The 25,813-nt window shown below is 41.5% G+C and overlaps 1 protein-coding gene across 7 annotated transcripts in view; it reads right to left on the bottom strand.

The window, feature by feature from the left end:
- ADAMTSL1 (ADAMTS like 1) overlaps positions 1–25,813 on the bottom strand; it is an 873,125-nt gene that overhangs the window by 47,997 nt on the left and 799,315 nt on the right. For 5 of the 7 annotated variants that reach the window (XM_019415409.2, XM_053907972.1, XM_019415408.2 and 2 more), the window contains 2 exons: positions 25,518–25,697; positions 21,425–21,559 (listed from right to left, as the gene is read on the bottom strand). In XM_019415409.2, the coding sequence (XP_019270954.2) occupies positions 21,425–21,559; positions 25,518–25,697 (315 nt within the window). Of the gene's footprint in view, positions 1–5,241; positions 5,710–18,559; positions 18,830–21,424; positions 21,560–25,517; positions 25,698–25,813 lie in introns of those variants that run through there. The other 2 variants (XM_053907974.1, XM_053907973.1) reach the window with 2 other exon arrangements.

The following is a 25,813-nucleotide window of genomic DNA, read 5'->3' as shown; positions in this document are numbered from 1 at the left end:
TCATAATATGTTCTGGCAGGTGATGTCTGGCCTTTGGCAGCCAAGCCGGAAGAGTGTGTAGTTTGTGAAGGGCCCAGAAATAGAGGTGTCCTATGAAGAGGAGGTCAGAAACCTACAACCCTGACTGAAAAAGCCATCACGGAAATGGGACACGGATCTAAAGAGCAGAGAGTGGCTGTCCAAATGCCTGCTCTTTGTCTGGCAACATACATTTCTGATACTGATTTGTTTTGGATTCTAATCCTCGTTGCGTTTGGTTCTCAGATCTGCCTTGGTCCTCTACAGTGCAGAGACTCCCTTGGAACATTTAGTGTGCTCCCTGGTGATTTAAGGTTGAGGTGGTAAGTTCAGACCCTCGGGGCAAATCTGACCTTGGAAAGAATCACCTGGACTTAGAGACCCTAAAACCAATGCAGTCTCCTTAGGGAACTTGGGATTCTAGGCAAAGTAGCCCTGAGTGAGGCAGAGGGCATGATGCTTTGCTGGGAACAGAGAACTTATTGATTGAATTCATTCTTTATGGGCTTTCCTATTCTCCAAGCACTCACATCAGGTGAAAGTAGAGGGTCTAGAATGGGAGAGGAAACAGGGCTATTTGCCTAATCTCTATACAACTGCTGGAAGTGAGAACTAATGTTCCCACTGAGCTTCTCAAAGGCATTCCAAGGACAGTAGAGATATGAAAGGCTAAAGATCCAGGCTTGGGGAGAGCAAAAACACGTACCATGGGGATAGGTAATGCCTGTTATTCAGTAACCTCACCGGGTACCTACACTCCACGTTAAAAGGTGCAATTAGCATTCCACTACTGTTTGGCTCCTAGAGCTTTCTAAAGACTAAAGCTGGGAAATACCAGGAAATAGGGAAAGAAATAACTCTTCCTATAGTAAGGAGACTTTTTTTTCTCCTAAAATGCATTTTTGGATTATGATTTTGCAGGGTTGGACTGAAAGAGAAGTGTTTACAATAAGGTGCCCACACATTGCTATCTCTTTGTCAAAATAATTTCTTAAAAACTAAGCAGTAGAAAGATGTTTTTGTCATTGTTGATAAGAAAGTCTAGAGTGAGAGTGGGCAATTTTTTTTTTTAAAGGCCGCACAATACATATTTTGGACTTTGTGGTCCATATGGTCTCTGTCACAACTACTCAACTCTGCCACTATAACTTGAAAGCAGCCACAGACAATAAATAAATGAAAAGGGAATTAAATGGGCATAGCTGTGCCCAACTAAAACCTCAATTACAAATAGGTGGTAGCCTAGACTTGGCCGAAGGGCCAACTCTGGTCTAGCGTATGAGATCATTAGAGTTTCTGTATGCTAAGAACCACACAGTGTAGTAAAACCACTAAATGCCTGTGCAGGATGTATTTTTACCTCTACAGACAACTACCATTTTCACAAGAGAATAAAGATGAATTCAATACCTCCTTTGCTATGTAACAGGCTCAATTAATTGTTTTAAAGAAAATCCAGTGCATGTTCATTATAGGTTAGAAGTTCAGATAAATATAAGAATAAAATAATCCTGGGGCGCCTGGATGGCTTGGTTGGTTAAACACCTGACCCTTGATTTCAGCTTAGGTCATGATCTCACAGTTTATGAGACTGAACCCCAGGTCAGGCTCCATGCTAACAGCAAGGAACCTGCTTGGGATTTTCTCTCTCCCTCTCTCTGCCCATCCCACGCTTGTGCTACTCTCTCTAAAATAAATAAATATTAAAAAAAAAAAAAGAATAAAACAATCCTAATCGTATGAATGTTGTTTCTTCTAATCATACATGTGCACATATATCACTGAATAGGTTGATAAATCTCAGTCTCATCAATGAATATAGGTCTACATCTTTCTTTTAAATTGCTGCTTAAGATTCTATGTGTGAATGCATCAGAAATTTTGTTTAATCAATTCTCTATACATAATTACGTTGTTTCCAATTTTCCATTAATATAAACTAAGGTATAATAACTTTCTTAGTATATATAATCTTTGCATCCAGATATCTCTTAGGTTACATTACTGAGGTAGCATTGCTAGATCAATAAGCATCATTTAAAAATATATTGCCTCGGGGCGCCTGGGTGGCGCAGTCGGTTAAGCGTCCGACTTCAGCCAGGTCACGATCTCGCGGTCCGTGAGTTCAAGCCCCGCGTCAGGCTCTGGGCTGATGGCTCGGAGCCTGGAGCCTGTTTCCGATTCTGTGTCTCCCTCTCTCTCTGCCCCTCCCCCGTTCATGCTCTGTCTCTCTCTGTCCCAAAAATAAATAAAAAACGTTGAAAAAAAAAATTAAAAAAAAATATATTGCCTCCAGAAATGTTATTCTAATTTATGCCTTGGGCAACAATGGATGACGGTAAATGCCAACTGATTATTGGATATTGTGGTTGGTAGGCAGAATAATGATCTTCCAAGGATAATCACATCCTAATCCCTGAAACCTATGAGTATGTTACCTTGCATGGCAAAAGAGGCTTTGCAGATGTGATTAAGAAAGGATCTTGAAAGGATCGTGAAAGGGAAGATTATCCTGGATTATTCAGGTGGGCACAATGTAATCATAAGAGTCCTTATAATGGGAAAGGAAGTGGGCCAAAGTCAGAGAGAGATGTGAAGAAGTTGCTAGATGTTGGCCTTGCAGATGGAAGAGGGCCAAAGGATGTAAGTAACTTCTAGGTGCTGGAATAGGTAAAGAAATGGATTTTCCTATAGAGACTCCAGAAGGAACACAGCCTGGCTGATCTTGATTTTAGCCAAATAAGACCCATTTCAGACTTCTGGCCTCTACAACCATAAAAGAATAAATTTGTGTTGTTTTAAGCCACTAAATTTGGGGAAATTTGTTATAGCAGCAATAGGAAACTAATACAGATTTTGTAAATGTTTTTCATCTTTGCCAGTCTCCTCATAGTTAATTAATATTGTCTAATTATTATTTGCATTTATTTACTAGTAAGATTGAATCTATTTTTGAGCTTTTAATGTATAGCAAGTCATTAGTTGCTGGGTCATGGATATCTTTGAGAATCTGAAGAAAGTTTTATTAGAGAAAAGTAGGTTTGCACATATGCTAGGGAGCTTACAGCCTCTTAAAGCTCATGGTCCCCAGGATAAGAGCTTCTAAAAAAAAAATAAAATAAAAAAATTAGACTTAGAGAGCAGGGCTGGAAAAGGTACCAATGATAGCATTCTCTTATTCAAATCCAGAAACATAAAACATGCTAGTACTCCCTGGCTACATAAGACTTGATGTTATAAAAAGTGCCTGGCTTAGAGGGTGGTCACCAGTGATCTGGCCAAGCAGATCCTTCCTGCAACACAGAATACAAAGACGAGGTACTGTCCAGAGCCCCCTTTTGTTCTCTACCTGTTTTACCCTCTAGCTTTCAAGCCTGGAAGCAATTTGGTTTCTGTTCAGAAATTCTTACACCAGCCATTTCTTTCCGTTTTCCCCTCTTAAACAATTAAGTCTAAAAGCCACCAGGTGAAGCCAAAGAAGGCAGCAGCATTCATAGGGAGGAGGCGGGAAGTCATGGTAGACCAGAGTGGGGCACTAGGCCTGAGCAGGGTGAAGAGGGCATCTACCTGAGGATTGTGGTGATGGCTTGGTGAGGGGTGTCAGACCCTGAGTGGGATAAAGACCACAACTGTGGGGGGTAGAGACAGTGGTGATAGATTATACTGAGAGGGTTTGATTAAATAAGTATATATATTAAGGGTAGTGGGAGACGGATAATTGCAAATATTGAAAGGGTAAAAAACAGAATAAATACTGTGGTGTTGGACAATAGTTGGAGATGTAAGGAAGGACTCATGAATCCCAATATACAGACATAGAAATAAAACAAATGTGTTTGCACGTGTGTATATGTATAGATAGATAGACAGACAGGTAGACAGTTTTCATTTCTCTGCACTGAGAAGGACTGAGAGCAGTGATACTCCAAAAGCAATGAACAGACCTGGGTCAGAGATCTGGGTTTCTAAATATCAATTCTCCAAGGCTAGAGCAGGTAAATTTCAAGATGAGACAGAGAGTAAGAAATTATCAAAGATTCATATGGACATATCAAAGGGTACAGGAATCACCTTAAAGAGGCTCTAAATGACTGAATCTGAGAAATTTCTTGCATAAAAGTAAAACAGGTTAGCAATAGATTATAGCCCATTCAATAAGACAGGAATCTGTGAGTCCATGCAGATATAAATAAGTAAATGAATCAATTGAGTGTTAAATGAGGAACAGAATATTTAACATAGTCTCAAAGCATCTCTTCACAAAATACATATTACAAGGGCAAAAAGGGAAACTTTAGAATGAAAAAGCCTGGCAGATACCACCTTAAACAAGTGATTGGAATTAACATGAACCGTAGTGGTACAATGGCAATCATGATCATGTGATCGGGTGTAATGGGAAGAGTTCAGCATCACTTCTGTGATGTTTCTGCCAGAGATGCATAACTTGAATCTAATCATGAGGAAACCTGAGACAAATCCAAATTGAGGAACATATTTTAAAATAACAGTCCCATAATCTTCAAAATGGTTAAGGTCATGAAAGTCAAGGGAGCCTGAGGAGCTGTTCCAGATTGAAGAAGACTTAAGAGCCATGAAAACTAAATGCAGCATGGGATTCGGGACAGATTCTTTTGCTGTTAAGGACATTATTGGGACACCTGCCACAACGTGAAGGAAATGTACACTGGGTGATGGGGTATTGTGCTGTCAACTCATTCGGACCAGGTAGAAAAAATTCTTTATGTTATACTTCCAACTTTTTTGTGAAATGGAGATTATGTCAAAATAACAGTATGGTAATGAAAAAAGCAATTCTTATACCAAATCAAGAAATAGAACAACAGGTGTGGGAGAAAAACCTCTATCTGCCAAGGCCTTAGGATTTAGAGGACTGGGGGATTGATAAACACCAGCACCCAAAGCAGTAAAATTGCTGACGGTTGAGAACATGGGGTTGTTGGAGCTTCATTTCTCATACGTTTCATCAGATTTTAAGTACTTTTAAAGATTTGAGGAAAAATAGCAGCATTTGAATAAAACAAAGTTATTATGTTACAGGTTTTGTCTGTAGTGTTTAATGGATAAATAGACATTTTCAGAGGACAATCTGGGTGGAGAAAGGAGGGAAAATCCTTCAAAAGTCATGGAATGGGATGTGTTTTTTGCTTTATTGAATATAAAAAGCTTATAGTTAAAAGTTTGTAAAGACTTCTAAACAAAAGTTTTGTTTTATTTTTGCCTCCAATTTCACTTTGTATCATATTTTCTCTCTAACTCCACCATTTTATGAATGATTTCAGTGTGCTTAGAAGAAGAATCTTCCCCCAAATCTCGAGGCCCTCTCTATGTTCCTGACTTACATTCAGAGCTAACTGTGATGAGTCACTCCCTGAAGCATGGCTTTGAGCAAGGATCTGAGATACCGCAAAAGTTCATTAAAGTTGAGAATAGCAGGATTACAAGGAAAATAATTAAGAGGGGGTGCAGTCTTTATTGTTCATATAGGAACACTGTGGTCATTTTCTTCTGGGCCTAAATTCTTCTCCTGGGCTCAGGAAGCTGGCAGGACAACAGACAAGCTTGTGCCGGCTTCTCTCTGTTGATACCATTTCAAAGAGTCACACATTAGACACGACGGTCCCTGCCATGCTCCAGAAAGGGCCTTGAATGAATTTTTGGTCTTATCTCCTGGCAACAAAAGACACAGGGAGCTCATTATTTCTGGGCTGGCACTGCCCGCAGAGAAATGGAGAATTCCATAATCATAATGGATTTTCACATAAAAACGTTCTTGACAGAATGATGATTTTGGAATGAAACCTGTCTTTCTACGTACCTTTCAGAGATAAAGTAGGAAAGGTGAATGACAAAAGAGAGGTTAAACTTTTAAACAGATACAGACATCTTACTAGCTTATGTTTCTAGAATAAGAGTACAATTATTATTGTCATCATTTCTTCCCTTTGGACTGAACCTACTTTCTAAGATTTGCTCTGACAGGCTGTAGTGGATAGGGAACAGCAAATGGTCAACAAAATTCTTTTTAGCTGAGTAGGTTTTCAGAGATGGTGCAAATCCTCTTCTATATTTAGGAATGCTACGTGTGCTCCTACCATGGGGATATCCTGGCAAAATCTCTCTCAGACGACCCATGAGAACACTGAAACAAAACCAGAACCCAACTATACCAGTGTGTAACCTCATTAGGATTTTAAGGGAGCTGAAATGTGATTCTGACTCACTGCCTTGCTCTCCTTTCTACCAGCAAATGGAGGATGTTTTCTCAAGTTGTTTGTCCTGTGTATCCATAGAATGGGAGACCTAGAGCATAGGCTGAGTGATGATCAAGATGTGGAATTCTTTTTTTTTTATTTGAGAGAGGGAGAGAGAAACAGAGGAAGAGTGTGAGTGGGGGAGGGGCAGAGAGAGAGGGAAAGAGAGAATCCCAAGCAGGCTCTGTGCTGTCAGTGTGCAGCTTGATGTGGGGCTTGATCCCCAAAACTGTGAGATCATGACCTGAGCCGAAATCAAGAGTCAGACACTCAAATGACTGAGCCACCCAGGGCCCCAAGATGTGGAATTCTTGGCATAGAGTGGAGGTGTATGAAATATTTGTGGAATTGTGCTAGGTTTCCAGCCCAGATTTTATTCATTTATTCTTGAATAGTTAATACATATACTTCGAAATACTTCATATGATTCAAAATTTTGAAGGGTAACTAAATGGAATGTTGAAATTCTCCCTCTCATTTCCCCCTCAACTTTCCCCAGCTACATGGTTCCTCTCCTCACAGGGCACCAGTGTTCCCAGTTTCTTATGTATCTAGAAAGTACTTTTTTGACATAAAAGGGGACATTAAAACTGATGCTCTCAAGAAAACTACCTTCCTCTTTTTTGTTTTCCTTTCAAGAGCAAAGAACAATTAAATGGGCTGCTTTTTTTTGGTCTAAAGCTATAAGAGCCTTAAAGTCAAAGGAAGCCCTCAAATTTTAGTGTTAAGGCCAATATCCATGAGTAACAAGAAGTTAAGGAGTATGTGTGTGTGTTGGGAATGACTTCTTATTCAGGAGAGAAAAAGGTACTACAAAGCAGAAGCCGGGTGATAATTCTGCTTCACAAAAGAAACTGAAGCTAATTCTGGTAAGAGGCTAAACAAACTTGATTTCCCTAATATTTTCCAAACTCTGCTTTTCCAAACTTTTCCTGAACACAGCAGGCATAACACACAAAAAGATAAAAGATTGCAAGCTCCTACAAGTGGCAACAGGTGACTGATATGAGACAAGGTCCTGGCTGAGTTTTGATTCCATTCCATTCCATTCTGTCTCAAAAAACAACAAGTGAGTCCAGGCATCTGTACTCCATGGGCCAAGCCCATAGATGTAGAATAGGACTGTGTCTTCTGCTTTATACTACTCCCTGTCTCTCATAAGGGATGCCTAACTCACATATGTGTCCCTTTCTTGGCCTGTCTAATCCCGTAAGTCCTGGTGCTGCTCAGGTCCCACTTCTCCATGAAGTCAGCTCGGGTGCTTTGAGTCCTCTATATTTTATCAGCAACAGTCTCCCAAGGGTTAAAAAAACAACAATGCAATCTACATTCCAGTAGCAAAGAGAAACAGGTAAGGAAACTGCTCTCGGCTGGAAGCTAGGGTCTTCACAAATAGTCCAGAATCCCTGAGATTCTGCCTTCTCTTTGGGGTTCTAGAAATCCCACCTTTACCTCCATCCTTACCTCTAGCCCCAGGATCAGGGCTCATAGAGTACTTTATAGAGTTTACAAAAATTTTTTACATATTTAATTTCATTTGACTCTCAAATCGGTCCTCAGAGATGGGTTATCAACCCATTTTACTCATGAGAAAGGAAGGCCCATAAAGGTTATGTGACTTAACCATTGTTCAAGTCCTATTCCAAAGTTCACACCCTTTTCATCCTTTTGCTTCAGTAGTGGGCAAAAGCCCTTCCCTTTTTCTTGCTTAATTTATCTGAGATAGGCTGAAATTGTCTGAGGGAACCTGACCAAAAAGTATGTTAAATTAGTAAATATATAAATTAGCTAGTAAATATATAAAGGAAAAATGAACAGCATAAAATGGGTAAGTTAGTTGAAAGGTAGGTTATCTCTGCCTTCAGGACTTGGCCCCTAAGGGCATTCTCCCCCACTCCCCTACCTTTTCCAGCTTTATCGAGATATAATTGACATATAACCTTGTTTAAGTTGTACAACACGTGTTGATTTGACACCCTTGTTTATTGCAAAATGATTACCACCATAGCTAACCCCTCCATCACCTCACATAATTACCATTTCTGTTTTGTGGAAGACCGGTTAAGATTTCCTCTCTTAGCAACTTTCAGGTATATAATACAGTATCCCCAGGGCATTCTTAAGTTTCTTGGTTCTCCCACTTCAAGAAGAGGAGGGCTGGGGCAAGAGCGTGTACTGCCAAGATACTAATGACTAGCATTAGCTGAGCATTTACTGTGTGCCAAAGCACCATTGTAAGCACTTTATACGTATTACCTCATTTACTCCTTTCAAAAGCCCTGGAGGTATATGCAGTTATTACCTCCATTTTACAGTCAAAGGCAGAGAGAACTTCCAGAACTTGCTCAGGGTCATACAGCTGTTACCATGCAGCCGAGCCAGGCATTCTGACCAAGTCTGCACTCCTAACCACTGTGCTGTGCAAACTCCAATGTGCATGTGAAGGGCACCAACACAGAGCATGGGACTGAGGTGGATAGATGGGAATAGAACTTTCAAAAGAGAACTGAAACCTTGGTCTTTTATTCCAAGTTCACAGAGCAACCATTCAGTGCTTTTTATTCTTTCTCCTCGTCAACTTCTACTGCTTTCTTATCATTCCTTCTGTGTTGATATGTTCTAACTAGATAAGAAGTTTCTGGATGTCAGGGGGCCTACATTGTGCTTGTCTGTTCCAACCCAGCATGTGGCATAGAATGAACCCTGAATGATTTTTAGCCAGTGATGTACGCTCAAAATGGCAACAAACTCTGATCCTATAAGGAAGAACTTGTGCCAGACCACAGTGAAGAAGAGAACGGACTTCTTGGTTCATAGATTCAAAGGGAAGCAAAGGATAGAGGCAAGAAATTAACATACGTTAGTATCCACTTTGTACCAAGATTAAACTGGGCAGGTTGCATATGATATGATTTCACTTAACCTTTATCATAATTAATTCTGCAAGATGGGCATTATTGCTATGTTCTGAATGTTAGTGTCCCCCCTCCCTAATTCATGTGCCGAAATCCTAATGCTCAGTGTGATGGTATTAGGACAGAGGACCTTCGGGAGTGTATAAATCATAAGGGTGGCAGTCTCATGGAAAGGTCAGAGACTATGGAGATCCATCCCTAGCCCCTTCCACTTTGTGAGAACACACCAAGAAGGTGCTGGCTATGAACCAGGAAGAGGGTTTTCACCAGAATATGACCACGCAGGCACCGTGATTCTTGCCTTCCTGTTTCCAGAACTGAGAAGTAAATTTCTGCCATTCTGTAGCATTTGTTATAGTAGCCTGAATGGACTAAGACAATTATTTATAACTGAGGATTTGGTAACAGGTCTTCTAACTGAGGCACTACCCCTGTGCTCTTCACTGTACAAGGTAGGATGGGAACAAAGGCAGGGGGCCTTAGGTTCATGATCCTGTCTTCCCTTCCACCATCTGCCTCTGGGCACGATGTAAAACTGCCTCTAGACCACATAGATGCAGGAAGGCATGGAACCAGAGTCAGTATTTTCAAAAGCCAGTTCGGGGTTGAGGAAGGATTTATTAGGTAAAGTGGAGAGTTCCTCATTTTCCCACTGATGGACTTTCAATACCAGTCTATTTCTGGGACATCCGACTCATTCACGTCATTCCTGTTAAACATGGCGGGGAGGGCAGATGGGTCTGCGAACTGTGTCCTTGTGCCAGGAAAGGGCAGGGGCAAGTGTAAGTTTCTCAAGGTCCCCATTTCCTGACTATTGGAGTCTTAAAATAAGCTCGTGCCTGGATGCTTGCTGTGGCTTGGAACAGTGGCCAGGCAGGGAGATTTACTGCCTCGCTTTCTGTGTCCAACTATTTTAAGTGTCACTTATGCTCTGGTGTCTTTTTAAATTTATGGATGTTCACTCCAATCTAAAGAACCACAGTGCTCCTTCCTGTGGCTTCCTCATAAATGCCCTCTGAAATACTGATTCAGTTTTATAGTATATGTGCTACAGAGCTTCCTGCAGTCCCTATGGGGTCTCTATTCTCTACTTTGGATTTTATTAAAAAGAAAAGACAAAAGTGCATAAGCATGTGCCATAACAACCACAAATGCTGACCTTTCTTCTTAATAGCAAAGCATATTCTTTTTGTGGGCAAAGCTATAGGAAATCAAAAGCATTTTCCTTGTGACATAAAACCTCAGGCTTTCCATATAAATGAGGAAACAGATGCCAACTCATGTCTCTTCAAAAAGGGTCAGGATAAATTCCTCTTCTATCCTTCTCCTCATTAAGTATGCTAGCCCTCTCCTATTTTTTTCTCTGCATCACTTTTGTTTGCCATGTCTGTAATTTCTGATGGGGTGGTCCCCCATTGTGGATTAATTTTTTACCTAACTTTTGGCCATCAGAACTTGCTGTTCCCATAACTATCTTTAGAGAGGAAACAGTGATGATCTTAGTTTTCCAAACAATCATATGAAAAGTGGTTTCCCAACAGATGTGGCCGAGGGTACTCACTGACTGTTGCTGTGTGAATTGCCTCATAATGGGGTGCAGGAAGTGCTCGATCCAGTCTGTACCAGAATAATCAGGAAGTGTACAGGGTGGGGCGAGGGTGGAAGTATGTGGGACAGATGATAAAGTTATAATTGTAATAGAAATGAGATGGAAATGACTCAAGAGGATTTCTCAGCCAAGGCCCTGCTACCTAACCCTGTTTAAAAAAATTTTTTTTAACTTTTATTTATTTTTGAGAGATAGAGGCAGAGCATGAATGAGGGAGGAGCAGAGAGAGAGGGAGACACAGAATCCAAAGCAGGCTCTAGGCTCTGAACTGTCAGCACAGAGCCCGAAGCGGGGCTCAAACCCACATACCATGAGATCATGACCTGAGCCAAAGTCAGACGCTTAACTGAGCCACCCAGGTGCCCCTACCTAACACTGTTTTAAATCACCTGAGACTATTTAGACAGCCTCTTTTCTCTTCAGGACCTAGAATCTAGTTGGGAGACCTGACACAAATGAGAAATACCTTTAATAATAGAAAATGTGGAAAGCTCAGTGTCCTATCAGGGGTCTAGAGCAGGGGTTGACTATTCAGCTATGGTCTGGATACTTGGAAATCAACTTTTATTGGACCACAGCTACACTCATTTGTTTCTTACGGTCTATGGCTGTTTACACCTTAGAGTTGAGTCCTTGCGATAGGCGTCTTATGGCTCTCAATACATAAAGTACTTCCTTCCTATCTGGTCCTTTACAGAAAAAGTTTGCCCAACCCTGGTCTGGAGTAGATGCCTCAGGAGGTCAGCAGGAGAGATCAGTTCAGGCTGGAGCACTGCAAGAAGGTTTCACAGAATGGCTTGAACTGTGCCTTGAAGACTTCTAGGATACAGCCGGAAATGAAGGGGCAGGGGAGGGTATTCCAGGCAAGGAAAGCTCAAAGCCATGGCAATTACTAGGGAACATTTTGATTGGAATGGAGGAATCATTTGAGATAGGAATAAGATGGAAGGATAAATGTAGAGGGTAGGTCTGAATAGCAAGGAGGCTTGAATACCAGTTTAAAATTTTCTAAATGATAAAGCCTCCCATTTTCCCATATCAGTCTCTACATGAGTAGAAAGGTTTGCAGAAGTGACTTTTAAAGTCCATTCAAGCTCTGAGAATCAGTTTTCAAAAGGACTGATGTCTACCCCCACCCCCAGAAATTCTGTATTAATTGGTCTCAGGTAGGACATTTTTTAGGTTTTAAATGTTTATTAGTTTTTGAGATAGAGTGCACGTGTGCAGGGGTGGGGGCAAAGAGAAGGGAGACAGAGGATCCTGAAGCAGGCTCTGCACTGACAGCAGAAAGCCCAACCGGGGCCTCAAACTCATGAGCCATGAGATCATGATCTGAGCCGAAGTTGGATGCTTAACTGGCTGAGCCACCCAGGTGCCCCTAGGACATTTTTTTTTTTTTTAACTTCTCAGTGACTCTCGTGCAATTGGGAACCTCTTCCTTGATGAAAGAAATGGCCAGGCACGTGCCTGTAGAAGCCCAGCTCAGAGCCAGGTAGATGTAGCAGGTGCCCAACACATGTGAGTCAAATTAAGTCAGCAATATTGGCTTGTACCAGAGCCAGCCTGATAAACCTCTGTTTTACTAGAGTCAGCTATATAACATTCAGCTGGCTGCATGGTTTCCAATAAAAGAAATCACTTCTGCCTGCCCTTGCCTAATCCTGGAAAAGCCCATGATGCTCAATGCGATATTGAGTCTGTTTATAAATTTGGGCATTTATAGTTTTTTTCTCTCACTGTTATTTTAACATGACCATTTACAAGGCCTTACACAATTTGCCCTCAGCCTTGTTACGTCTCTGATCTTCTCTCTCTCACACACAACCCCGATGACTCCATTCCGGCAACACCACACTAGCCTCTTTGTTGTTCCTTGAACACACTAGGCATGTCCCTGCCTCAAAGACTCCACACTGGCTTTTCCACAGCTTTCCCTCCTCTCCCCTTTCCTTCCCTTTTCTCCCCTCATCTCCCCTCTTCTTTTCTTCCAGATGTATGCAAGGCTCAATAGCTCACATTCAAGTCTTTGCTCAAAGATTACTTTCTTTGTGAGCCTTCTCCTGCCAATCTAATTTAAAATTGCATCCTTGTTCCCATATCAGCACTTTCCATCTTTCTTGCTCTATTTTTTTTCCATAGCACTTATCTAATATACTCCACTTTCCATACCTTCTAATATACTGTGTCATTTACGTCATTGTGTTTATTTTCTATTTCCCTTAGTACAATGAAAGCTATGTGAGAGAAAGGATTTTTATTTTGTTCCCTGCTACATCCCCAGTGCCTTCAATGGTGCCCCAGAACACAGAAGGAACTCAGTAGGTATGTGTCTATTGCCTCAGTGCTTGGAATGCTTTTACTCATCATTTAAGACTGAGTTTGAACAATTCTCTGAAGCCTGCTGATTTTCCTTCACCAGAGAAGGGGTCCTCACTCCCCTGACTTTTTTTTTGCAACTCTTCAGAGATTTTCTCACACGTGGCTGACTTTTCTCTCTTTCCTACTGCTTCTGAGATCCTCCAAGGCTGGGAGAGGGCACAAGGCCCAGCATTGAATGGAAACTGGACAGGCGTGTTAAGGAAATGAACCAGGATTTAGTAACAGAAGCTTTGACTGTCCTTCTCTTCACACCAATGCTCTCTGCAGTCACACACCTAGGTAGCTCTCCCTTTTATTCCAACATGTTGACTTGAGTGGTCTGAAATGTGTCATCATCACATAGGAGGTACATGAGCTTTACTGAGAATTGTATGGATTACTATTGCCCACCCCCACCTCCCATGTTAACCTATCTGCCATGTCCTATCAGTGTTATGTCCTACATGTCCCTGAATTAGTTCACTTCTTTCCATTCTCTCCAGCTCTCTACTCTGACCTGTCATTATCTCTTACCTGGAATACTACCTGAATGGTGGACTCCATCTAGTCTCTTCCCTAGAACCTATCCCCTTCACAGTAACCAGAACAAGCTTTTAAAAACACAAATGAGATGATGTCTCTCTCCTGCTTTTAAACCATTCAGAGACTTCCCACTGCATTTAGTGCAGAGTGTGAAAGTCTTACCAGGGCTCACAGAGTGCCAGAAACTTGCTCTTGCCTCTCTCTTTAGCTTCATCTGAGGCCACTCTGCCCTTAGTTATGGCTGTGACACTTACTCAAATACTCTAGGCTTTCTTGCTTTAGAACCTCTGCTGGTTCCTCTGCCTTGAAATGCTCTGGAACTCCTCTGACTGGAATGCTCTCTCATAACTTCCAGCCTCTCTTCCAATCCCAGCGCAAATATCCCCTCCTCAAGTGTCCCCAAAGCACCAGTTCTTACTCTTTTGATCACAGTCTTCCTACTTGAATTACTTTCCCTACCAGACTCGAAGTGCCCCTGCTAGAATTCAGACCACATGAGGGCACATGTTAATGTGCTTCATTACTGTTTCTTCAGATCTAGATTAGTGCCTAATGCATAGGAAATGCTCAATAAATTTTTCTTGAATGAATGAGAGCTAGATTTATCTTATTTACTGTGTGTCCCTGGCCCTAGCACAGTGGCTGGCACATAATAGGCACTCATCAAATATTTATTCAAGGAGCAAATTGATCTATCTTTGAGATAGTCCCTTCTTAGGCCCTTTACCAAGGCTTTCAACTTCGAACATTAATATTTACTCAACTATTTTCTGAAACATCCTCCTACCTTCAGGGGTTTGTATGAGAACAATATAAACTCCACCTTAGGCTCCAGACCTGGGTCCCATATATTCCAGCTACAGCTCCCTTGTTGACGTGGTAGGATTTGTAGGAACTGCATCTATACCAGCCAGGCTGTGCAATTCTGGGCACTTCAAATGAACAGAGAAGAAAATGGGCAGGCCTGTCTCAGGTGGCCAGAAGGAAAACACCACTGCCTGGCTGTGGTGTGTGGCCCTTGGCCTCCCTGTCTGGCTTCTCCAGGGATGGAAGGGCTCTGAGAGGTGGGGCTGTTACCATGCAGGGCCCTGGGGAGCATGTTGACGCTGCTGAGATGCTACTGTGTGTGTTGGCTGTGACCCTTGAGCCCTGGCTGGGGAGAACGGCCAGGCACAATGATTTCTTTCCTGGAAAAACTTTACTTTGCAAACCCAGGTTGGAATGCCTAAATCGCTCTTCTCTTGGTAAATCACAAGGTATGAGAAAAGGCTGTGCTGTTTGGCTCTGTGGGACTAGCCTAACATGAGTTTCCAGTAGAGAGGTCAGGAGGACTGTCTCTGACTTGGGCACCGCATATGGCATATGTCTTCTAGGCCATATGGTTTCTGTCACAAGCATTTGACTCGGCCATTATGGTATGAAAGAAGCCATAGACAATACAAAGGTAAATAAATGGGTGTGGCTGTGTGACAATAAAACTTTATAAAAATAGGTAGTGACCTAGATTCGGCCTGGAGACTATAGTTTGCCAAACCTGTAAAACATTATCTCTTAAAAGTGCTTATGTAATACTTCTAGAATGTGATTGCAAAATTTGGGTATCAGCTTAGTCTAGGCAAATATTTAAAACATACACATAATATATACGTGTGTGTGTGTATACATCTACAAGCACTCATATATATATATATATATATATATATATATATATATATATATACACACACACACACATATCTTGCACATATATGTATGCCTCTTTCCTAGCAAAATGGAGTAAAAGAATGAATTTACTTTCCTGCTTAAAATATTAAAAAATGAACAAAATGTATAAAGCAGTGGTTTTCAGAATATTAGGCAATGAATGTCACTGATCCCTGAGAAATAGGAAATAAAACAAGGTAAGCCCTATGTTTCCCCAGCTTCAGTGCTGGGGAGGGTTTCCAGGCTGCAACACAGGAAAACCTATGTGTAGCCCAGTGGACTCCTGAGTTTAGGAGAGGGAGCTGAAAGCACAGGAGATCAAGGTGGCTTGAGTTTACAGAATGGACTATCAGAGAAGAGAGAACTGGAGAGAGAGAGAGAGAGAGAGAGAGAGAGAGAGAGAGAGAGAGAGAGAGAGAGAGAGATCGAATGAATAAATGAATTCCAGAAATCTGCAGAAGGTCCGCCTTGCATATTCAATAGAATCCACATCAGTGCATGCCTGTGAAGAACTACCAGAGGCAGGGAAAAGGGAAAGAATTAGAGGTAGCAGCTTCTGGGGCTCACACAGGGTACAGAATAGCACCTGTTCCTATCAGCCAGACTGGAAAACCTCATGATTCATAGGGTGTTGGGTAGAATGTGGTATTGATGTAAAGAGACAAATATATCACTGAAACAGAATGGTCTGGAAATATACCCACACATATAATGACAACTGATTTTCCACAAAGGTGCCAAGGCAATTGGGTGGAGAAAGAATAATCTTTTCAACAAATGGTAGTGGAACAAGTTGGGTAACCATATGCATAAGAATGAACTTCAGTATATACCTCACACCCTTGGTAAAAACAAACTCAAAAGAAATGATAGACCTAACTGTAAAACCTAAATCCATACAATATCGATATAAATCTTCTGGAAGAAAACATGGAAGAAAATCTTTGGGACCCTGAAGTAGATAAATTTCTTAAATATAACTGCAAAAAAACCATCTATAAAATAAAAAAAAAATAGGTGGGACTTCATCAAAATTAAAATCTTCTGCTCTTTGAAAAACACTAAAAGAGTAATAAAGACATCCACTGACTGGGACAAGATATTTGAAAATTATATATCTAATAAAAGACTTGCCTTTAAGGTATATGGAGAACTCTCAAAATTCAATAAACAAACAACCCAATTAAAAAAAAAAGGTAAGAAAACTGAATAGACACTTCACCAAAGAAGAAATCAGGATGGCAAATAGCACAAGAAAAGATGCTCAACATTATTAGCTATTAGGGAAATACAAATTAAAACCACAATGGGAAACCACTACAGACCCAGTAGAAGGTCTCAAATTAAAGACTAACTGTAGTCTGTGTTGCCTAGGACGTGGAGAAACTAGAAATGCCAGATACTGCCAGCAGGAATGTAAAGTAGTACAACTGTTTTAAAAAACAGTCTGGCTGTTTCTTAAAATGTTGAACAAACACCTACTATATGATGCAGCCCTTTCACTTTTAGGTGTTTAATCAAGAAAGATGAAAGTGTGTGTCCACAGAAAGAAGGGTACATGAATACTTACAGCATTTTCACTTGTAGCAACCAGAAATGGGAAATGACCATTCTGTTCCTCAACAAGTGGGCGATTAAACCAACTATAGTCTATGTGTACAACGGAACACTAGTTGACAAAAAGATGCACTGTTGCATGTTACAATATGGATGAATGCCAAAATAATTACCCTGGGCAAAAGAAGCCATTCTCCCTGCGGTATGGGTCCTTTTATAAAACATTCTAGAAATATAATCTGATCTATACTGAGAGCAGATCAGTGGTTGCTGGGGGTAGACGAGGGGTGGGGCAAAGGTGTGAAGGCATGATTTTATAAAAGTAACTTTTGGGGATGATGAGTATGTTCATTATGTTGACAGCAGTGATGGTTTCATGGATTTATCTGTGTATCAAAACATCAAATTTTAGACTTAAAATGTGTTGTATTTATTTATACCAATGCCAATTATCTCTCATTAAGGCTGTTAAAAACTTTTATGTCAAATATATGTCAAACATATATAAATATGTATTGTGTCTTACAAATCATTAAAGTAAGATAGATTTCTATCAATCAATGGAAAAGGACCTGAACAGGCAACTCATAAATGAATGCAAATGATTAATAAACATTAAAACCAAGAATTTTTAAACATCGTAAATAAAAATTTTAAATGGCATAATTTTCATATTGTATTTTATACTATTGTGTATTTACCAATTTAAATGGTAAATGTAAAAACTCTTGGTCATATATACTGTTGATGATATTTTAGGGAAGTGAGAATTCTCACATTGTGCTGTGCACATATAAATAGATAACGCTTTTTTGGAGGGCAATTTGAAAAGAGCAAAAACTAAAATATACAAAACTTGACATAATAATTCCACTTCTAGAAATTTATGCCAAGAGGTGTACACAAACATTTTAAGAATAAGAATATTCACCACATCTATGTTTTTATATTAGCAAAAGATTGCAAGGAATCTAAAAGTTCAACATTAGAGAGTTGGTTGAATGTATGATACCTCCTACCAAAACAGCCCTCAAAATTAAAACTATAGAAGCATAGAGACATGGAAAGATAATTGCTATATACCAGTTAGTGAAAAAAGTTGCAAGCAGCATATAGAGCATGAGTTCATTGTAGACAAAAGGTATGTATGATGTGTATATTAATGGCTGGAAAAAGATATTTGTACTCGTTTTATCTGGGCTAGGCAATTATAGACAATTTTTAGTTTTTTATTTTTGCTTCTATTTTTAATTGTTCTACAATGAAAATATATTGCTCTTCTAAGGGAAAGTCCAATAAAAGTTATTTTTTTTTTTTTGCAAAATACCAATGCTAATGCCTTATAAATAATACTGTGAGAAATATTAATTTTGAGTCTTAGCAACCAAAAAAATTTTTAACAGAAGGCTGCCAAAAGGTGTAGGTGCTGCAGGGCGGCCTGAGATGCTGCTGCTCTAAAATTGGAGCCCCAGGACCCAGACCTGGACCACTAAAAGGGGTGGCATGGGCCTTGCCCTCCATACACAGCAGTTGGCACAGTTCAGGCCTCCCAGCACAAAGGACAGCTGTAAAATAAGGGCAAAGAAAATCAGCACCCGTCTTGCCTAGGACAATGAATCTGTTTGGGTTGGGTCCACTCTGCATGGCTGAGCCTCCACTGGGCATTTTCTAAGTCTGTGTCATACAACAAAGGGTGTGAGAGCAACAGAGACTCACTGGTCCCAAGTCTTCACTTACAGTTATGGAAAGTGAGTCCCACATAGGCCCATGCACATGTTGCTCAATCAACATTCCTTCTTGAAAATTCCAGCAGTGGCTTGAAGTGGGGTCAATGCCAGAGTGTCTGTCAACTAAAATAGTCATTATTGGAATAGCCCACCCACTGGGAATCTCAACACTTGAGTCTTAACCAAGAAGAGTTAGCTCTGATATATGGCTCTGAAAAACCTCACATTTCCCTTTTTTCCTTCTGCCATGAAAACATGAGAATCAAGGTCCATGAGTTATTGTCCGTATGCCACAGAATCACGAAGTTCTCTGAATCTGATGCAGACAACCGGTCTGATAGATAGTAGAAATACATACACCGAATACAGGAATGTCACTGTTTACTGGATACAACAGGGTTGACAAATGACTTTCATCCTATATAGCAACTGCCACCATGCTTGGTGGGAATGTTAAAATGAATTCCAAGGCAGCACCTGGGCTGATGAAAAAGAATGTCATGTTTGATTGGAAATGTGTAGGTTGTGGCAGGGGCAGTTAACAGTATCTTTGCCACATATTTCCATCCCGGTCTAGAACATCTGTTACTCTCAAAATAGGATTTCTTCCTTGAATTGCTCCCACTATTGGTTACTCTTACAGAATATCAGATTAAGTCTGTCAAATATTACTTTTACTATATCATTTTCCTACTTAAAGCCCTCTAAAGATCTGTCCCCATTTCCCACACAGTAAATCTGTTTCCTTAGTCTAATAACAGTCTTTGACACTGTTTGCCATTCAGAGTTCTCAGCAGCGCTACACAGAATTGCCTCCCTGACCTATTTTTGTACCCAGAACACACACTCTGGTCTAAAAGGGCCACCAAGAGGAGCCAGGGATGGAAACTAGTCTAAATAAGAGCAATTTGACCAACAGATCTAGGCCCTGGAATGTTTCAATTGACCTACTTTTCAGAGTCTTGATACCTGACGTCATTTCTTAATTCATCTCCACAATTCCATGTAGATCCCTCTTACTTCTATAGTGCTGGCACGACATCAACATTCGCTGCTAGAGTCCGTGTTGCCCAAGAAGTTACATTCAGGGCCTTTATGGTTACTGACTCACTGTCTCATTCAAATGGAGCAGTTTGGATGTGAACTAGGGTGTTAAGGTGTCTCTTAACTGTTAGATTTAAATACCAGTCTAAGGTAACAAAGCACTATAGACTAGCAAGGGAATGCAGCCGCATAAAGCACAATAAATTCTTATTGCTAATGACAACATTGAGACAAAATATTATTCCAGAATAAGGGAGAAAGAAAGTAAAACTATCATGGAAAAATATGAGCAGGTTAATTTTTCCAGCATGCTGACTGGCACCTGAGTGTCCCAAGGTTGTTGAAACTTGAAAATAAACAATTGCTGTGCACTCTGCTAGTGACTGGGCTATGATTAATAGTTATGACAATTTCTTATAGTGATGAGTCTAAAATAAAAAAAGTTTACTATGCTCACATTTAGAACAAATTTACCATTTATAAGCCAACAAAAAAGCAATTTGAAACTTCTATGAATTCTGATCAACACGATGTAGAAAAGCTCAATGCCACGCTTGTGTAACTTACAGGAAACAGGGCTACTTGTCATTGCATCTGTGTCTTATTCTTAAGGTAAGATCAGAAATAAAAAAATTGTAAGCTTTTGCCACGTGGTCATATGCTATGAGCATTCTTTGTTAATTTTAGATGATAAGAACCGAAGGTAATCTTCCTGTGTTGTCATCCTAGAGATATCAGTCCCTGTGGCCATGTTGATAAGCAATCACCAATATGATTAGGAACGCTTTGGCTTCCTGTTCCTTGCTAATTGGTGGGGATGAGAATAGAGAAACTTTCAACTTTGAGCCAAAGTCACCATTACCATAGTCACCATTATCAACATTTGGGGCCACAAAGAATTAGCATGAGGATGTCCCCCATTTTGTAGACCTGTTTTTTTTCCCAGGCCTTTGATGGAAGATAATTCTTCTTTTCCACCGTGACCATCTCCAGAGGTCATGACTGGAGTGTAGAGGTTCCTGTGGCATCTCCATGTTTCTGGTGTGAAGGGCCCAGGGCAGGATGCCTTTGCAATACTTCTCTGCTACCAGAGGGCACCAGCCGTATGGGCAATAACTTGGTGAAGGTTCCCAATGACAGGTGTCAGGGAAGTTGTACTTGGTAAAGTTATTTAAACACTTGCTTTGGAGGAGCCCATCTGGGTTGGTTTTGGGCCCTACCTACAGACGGCTGGCCTAAATAGAATTGTCTAGCTTTTTCTTCTTGAAAGCTGATTATAGCTCTAGTTTAGTTGTGAGAGGGTCATGGGGGCATACTGAGGCATGGTTGGCAAGGGGAGAGGGGGGTGGAGGAGCTATTTTTACTGCTTTGCTATTTACTGTTGAGTGAGTCAATCTGATTGAGAGGATCTGGACTGTGGCATCAGCCCAAGAGGATTCAGAAAGGAGCCATGTTGGAATCTAGACAAGCTAGAGTCCAGACTAAGATCTGCACTCACCTCACATGGAAAGTCAGCCAAGTTTCCACTGGTGAGTCTGGATTCTGTAGGCAATTTAGTGATTTCCTGTTGGCTACCCCCTACTGCTGCCTCCCTCCCACCTGCAAGCAGTCACCCATCCATAAATCCTGTCCAGCCCTGGATTTCTGCCCAACGTTCCAGAGAATTGGACTCACCAAGGAGAGCAGAATTCCCAGGATCCAGGACCAGCTGTGCTCCCAGAGGAGATGTCAGCACTGAAGGAAGGTTCGGTCCAGTGGCTGAAAGCAAGGCCCTGATGTCTTCCAACTGTGTGGGGACTCGGGGAGGATCTGTGGGAAGGCAGATGGGGAGTCAGACAGGTTAAAGTGTGAAGGCTGTGTTCAGGGGAGAAGGAGAGGTGGGCATGCACCTATGTGTGTCCACGTGTGAGGTGAGCATTACTATGATTGCCTCCGGTGCCTATCAAGGTGAGTCTGAATTTCAAGCTTAATATTTGATGCCCAAAACAATAAGGTCAGTAATAAGAATCAGGTATGTTGATTTTTAGGAGTTCCTACTGTATACCACTTTATACCACAGTACCACTGGCTTCCTATAAATGTGTAGGCAAATTAAAATTATAAAAGCACTTTTAAAAAGCCAACACTTCTTCAGCATTTATTTATATGCCAAGTCCTGTGTTAAATAGTTTTCATTTCTTTTTCATTCAACTCTCACGACATCCTTTAGAGCACCTTGTTACTGTCCCCACAGATACAGACACATCACCACAGGAATTCCTTATTTAAAAGAAGCCTGTGGGTGACTATTCCCATGAAGAAAAAGGTTTATGAAGTTGACAAAGTTAATCTTCTTTGTGGTCTGGATTTTTATGCCCAGGTAAGGACCAGATAAGCAGAACAGGGATGATTTGTGCTTCAAAATCTTACAAGGGCTGAAGTCATCAGTGGTCACAGTTAACTAGAGACCAAAGTGATAAAAATGGGAAATATAGGGGCCTGCCTGTCACTTCCACTGGACAACTAAAAAGATGAGCCCCTACTGAATCTTGTGGTGAGATGACCCGAGATGCTCCAGGCAAAGCAGCAGAATCCTGTCTCCCCACTCCTTACATCTCCCAGGGCGGACCCCACCTTTGTCTCTAGAGCACCTGTTGGAATCTAAAGAGAAGCAGGAGTATTGCTCTTGCAAGTGATGGTCATTTCATCGGTGTTCAGTGAGGACCTATCACGTGCCTGTCATTTTTCAGATACTTCTAAGAGTGGCAAGTAAGTCACAATGGCTCGGGAGTCTGCTTCAGAAATAAACCTGTCTACTCTGCCTTGACTACAAAAGACCGTCACACATAGAAAACAATGATGAGCTTGAGATTTTATTAAAAAAAAATATAAAATAGTTTAAAAATGATAAAGTCTTCATACATATTGCATATAACTTAAAATACTATTTATATAGTATAGGGTGAAAACATCATGTTTGGGCTCAGGAACCCTCTGTTTGAGCTGTGGCTCTGCCATTCACTACCTTGGGCAAGTCACTTAATCCCTCTGAGCCCCATTTTCCTTGTCTATAAAATGATGAGGAATCTCATGATTTCCCAGACCTAGTTTGAAATACTATGATTTTAGGAACTGATGGTGGCAGTTTACTCTAACCTAGACTCTCCTTTTCTCATCCTTTTTAATGCTCTCTTGAGAATACTGAAATTGAATACTGAGTATTCCTTCCAGAATATTAACTCAAGAAACCTTTGCTTATTTACTAAAAGCCAAAAAGGGAGGTTACATCCCATCTTCAAAACCATCAGATCTTCTTGGGCCAAGTGTCAGCCCCTCCTGATGCCCTTACAGCTTTTATCTAATTTTTCTTCCTTGGTGCATGTCCATTCGATCTTTCTAGGGAAACTATAAATTCTCCAAGGGCAGAGGTCACCTCTTAAATTTATCCTATAGCTTGAGATGGAATTTAGAGGCCACATGTAATGAATGTTCATTCAATGGCTATAGGAATAAATGAATGAAAGTCTCATTACACTTCAAGTCTCCACACTACAGGTTAATCACAGGTATTGGCATGAAACCTCAGTTTTTAATATTTTTAAGTCTTTATTTTTGAGAGAGAGAGAGAGAGAGAGCAAGAGAGAGAGAGAGCACGAGCAGAGGAGGGGCAGAGAGAGAAGGAGACACAGAATTGGAAGCAGGCTCGAGGCTCTGAGCTGTCAGCACAGAGCCCGATGTGAGGCTCGAACTCCCGAAATGCGAGATCATGACCTGAGCCCAAGTTGGAAGCTTAACTGACTGAGCCACCCAGGTACCCCTGAAACCTCAGTTTTATACATGAAGTCCCTTGTTTAAAAATTTTTGGCCGATTAAAATAATAAAAAAAGAGACATTATTTCTATGCTCATAAAGTACTTACAAAACTAAAAATACCTCGATTCATAAACCGAGGCTTCTGATCAAGAAAAGCCCTAAACTTAAGAGTCTAAATAGTGATTTTGTTCCCCATCACGTTTGATTAAAACGGGAAGGTGTTCCGCTCGTCCAGCAACATGTTCGCAGCCACGCTGTTTTATGGTTGTGATGCTGCCAGAGCTGGCTCACGGAACAAGCACACTTCACTGGCAGACCCACAGTAGCAGCTACACATCCTAGGCTTTCATCCCGTCAGCACAGGCGACAAGCAAGCTTATTAAGGAGGAAAAACCCACAGTGAAGCACCGTAGCTCAGTGTGGGGCAAGAGTCCCTGGGCCCCGGGCTCCAGCCTCGCACGCAGCTCAGCCGGATGAAACCCAATGCAGAACAAATGACACCCTTCACGGAGCTGATCTTCTGGGGCTTTCTAAGATGACTGGAGGTTTATGTAGCCACTGGTGAGATGAAAACCCACCTGGGCCTCTCTGAAATCTGAGTGGGCAGGGGCTCGAGCCCCGAAGCTTTGGTGTAGCATCAACTGGGGGTATGGAAATGCAAGTATAAAGTTTAATTATTTTTCCCCAAAGGAAGTCTATAATGTATGTGTATGTATGTATGGGGTGTGACTATTCATATTTCCCACAGTTTTCTCTTTCTTCTTAGAAGGGTAGCTTTCTCTTGAGGAAACTAGCATATTTGCTAGTTTTAAATTTGCTTGTTTTAAAAATAAAAAGTGCTCTCATATTTGCTTGTTTAAAGAAAAAAAAAAAGGTAAGACAAAAATAAGCTTTTTTACTGCATCCCTCTAAGGTCCAGACCCTATGGGGAAGATTAGCCTAGGGTCCCCTGTCCAGGGGATAAAGGGGTTATTGCTCACAACATGGCTGAGGCCAGCACTGGGCAACAGGGAATGTGGGACGATGTCCCAGTGGTTGTTATTTTTAAATACCCATGTCATGCCAAGAACTGTGTTAGACTTTTTAGCCAGGGGCTCTTCTGTTTTGGGGGGTGCTACAGTCTGAATGTTTGTGTCCCCTCAAATTCATATGTGAAGTCCTAACTCCCCAAGGTGATGGTATTAGGTGATGGGGCCTTTGGGAGGGGTGGGGTATGGCCCTCATGATTGGAATTGGTGTCCTTATAAGCGAGACCCCAGAGAGCTGGCTTGTCCCTTCTGCCATGGGAGAACACAGCAAGAAGCCAGCAGTTTGCAACCCAGAAAGGGGCTTCACCAGGACCTGACAGTCTTGGCATCCTGATCCTGGACTTCCAGCCTCTAGAAGTATGAGAAATAAATTTCCGTTGTTTATCAGCTACCCAGTTTGCAGGATTTTGTTTTAGCAGGTGGAAGGGGCTAAGACTGGGGCAGGGTGGGGGGAGCGGTGGTGGGGTACCTGTGTAGACTTTATGTGGGCTGGACTAGGAACCTTCCGAAATTATATGAAAAATGTTGCATGTATGAATTCTTCTGGAGGGGCTAATCTAGCGCTTTCCTTTGATTCTCAAAGAAGTCCTGACCACGGAAGAAATTAAAAATAACTGCTTTGCTTCTGTAGCTCTAGCTGACAACCCCCTCCTCCTATGTGGGCAATCCTCATTGTACAGGTCTCTGTGTCAAGGCCAGCATTTAAGGTTTAGTAAGGCTAAGTGAGCCAGCCAAGGTCACACAGTGAGTAAGTGCCAGGGTTCAAACTGATGTCTGCCTGGCCCCCAAGTCTGTGTTCTTTCTACTGGAAGGCCCTAAGGTGGAGAGAAGGGAAGGGACATTGCTTTTAAGTATTTAATTGGATCAGGGGAAAAGGGGGGTGGAGGGTGGGTCAGACAGTCACCCCCATGGGGTCCAGCAGGGGCAGCCAGCCTCGTGGTGTTTACCTAGGATCAGCAGCTGTGTGTTCTCAGTCAGCTCTCCGTGCACATTGGCTGCCCTGCAGGAGTAGAGGCCCTGATCTGAGGAGGACACGTCTGTGAGCAGCAAGGAGCCCTCGTGCAGATGGTGAGGGGAACCCAGTTTGCTTTTATTCCTGAACCAAGTGACTTCGGCTTCGGGCACACCTAGGAAGAAAAAAAACAATAAACTCTATCAGCTAAACACATTCAGGTGACCCCGGAGGCAGTTCTGGCGGTTCGGCGGGCCCTCCCAGGGGCTACTCTGCAGGAAGCAGCTGCCT

This window comes from Panthera pardus, unplaced genomic scaffold, assembly GCF_024362965.1.
Source record: "Panthera pardus isolate Hobbes unplaced genomic scaffold, ASM2436296v1 HiC_scaffold_20, whole genome shotgun sequence".
In the NCBI taxonomy this organism is placed as follows: Eukaryota; Metazoa; Chordata; class Mammalia; order Carnivora; family Felidae; genus Panthera; species Panthera pardus.
Note: the sequence above shows the minus strand (reverse complement) of the source record. Positions and strands in the feature narration are given on the sequence as shown.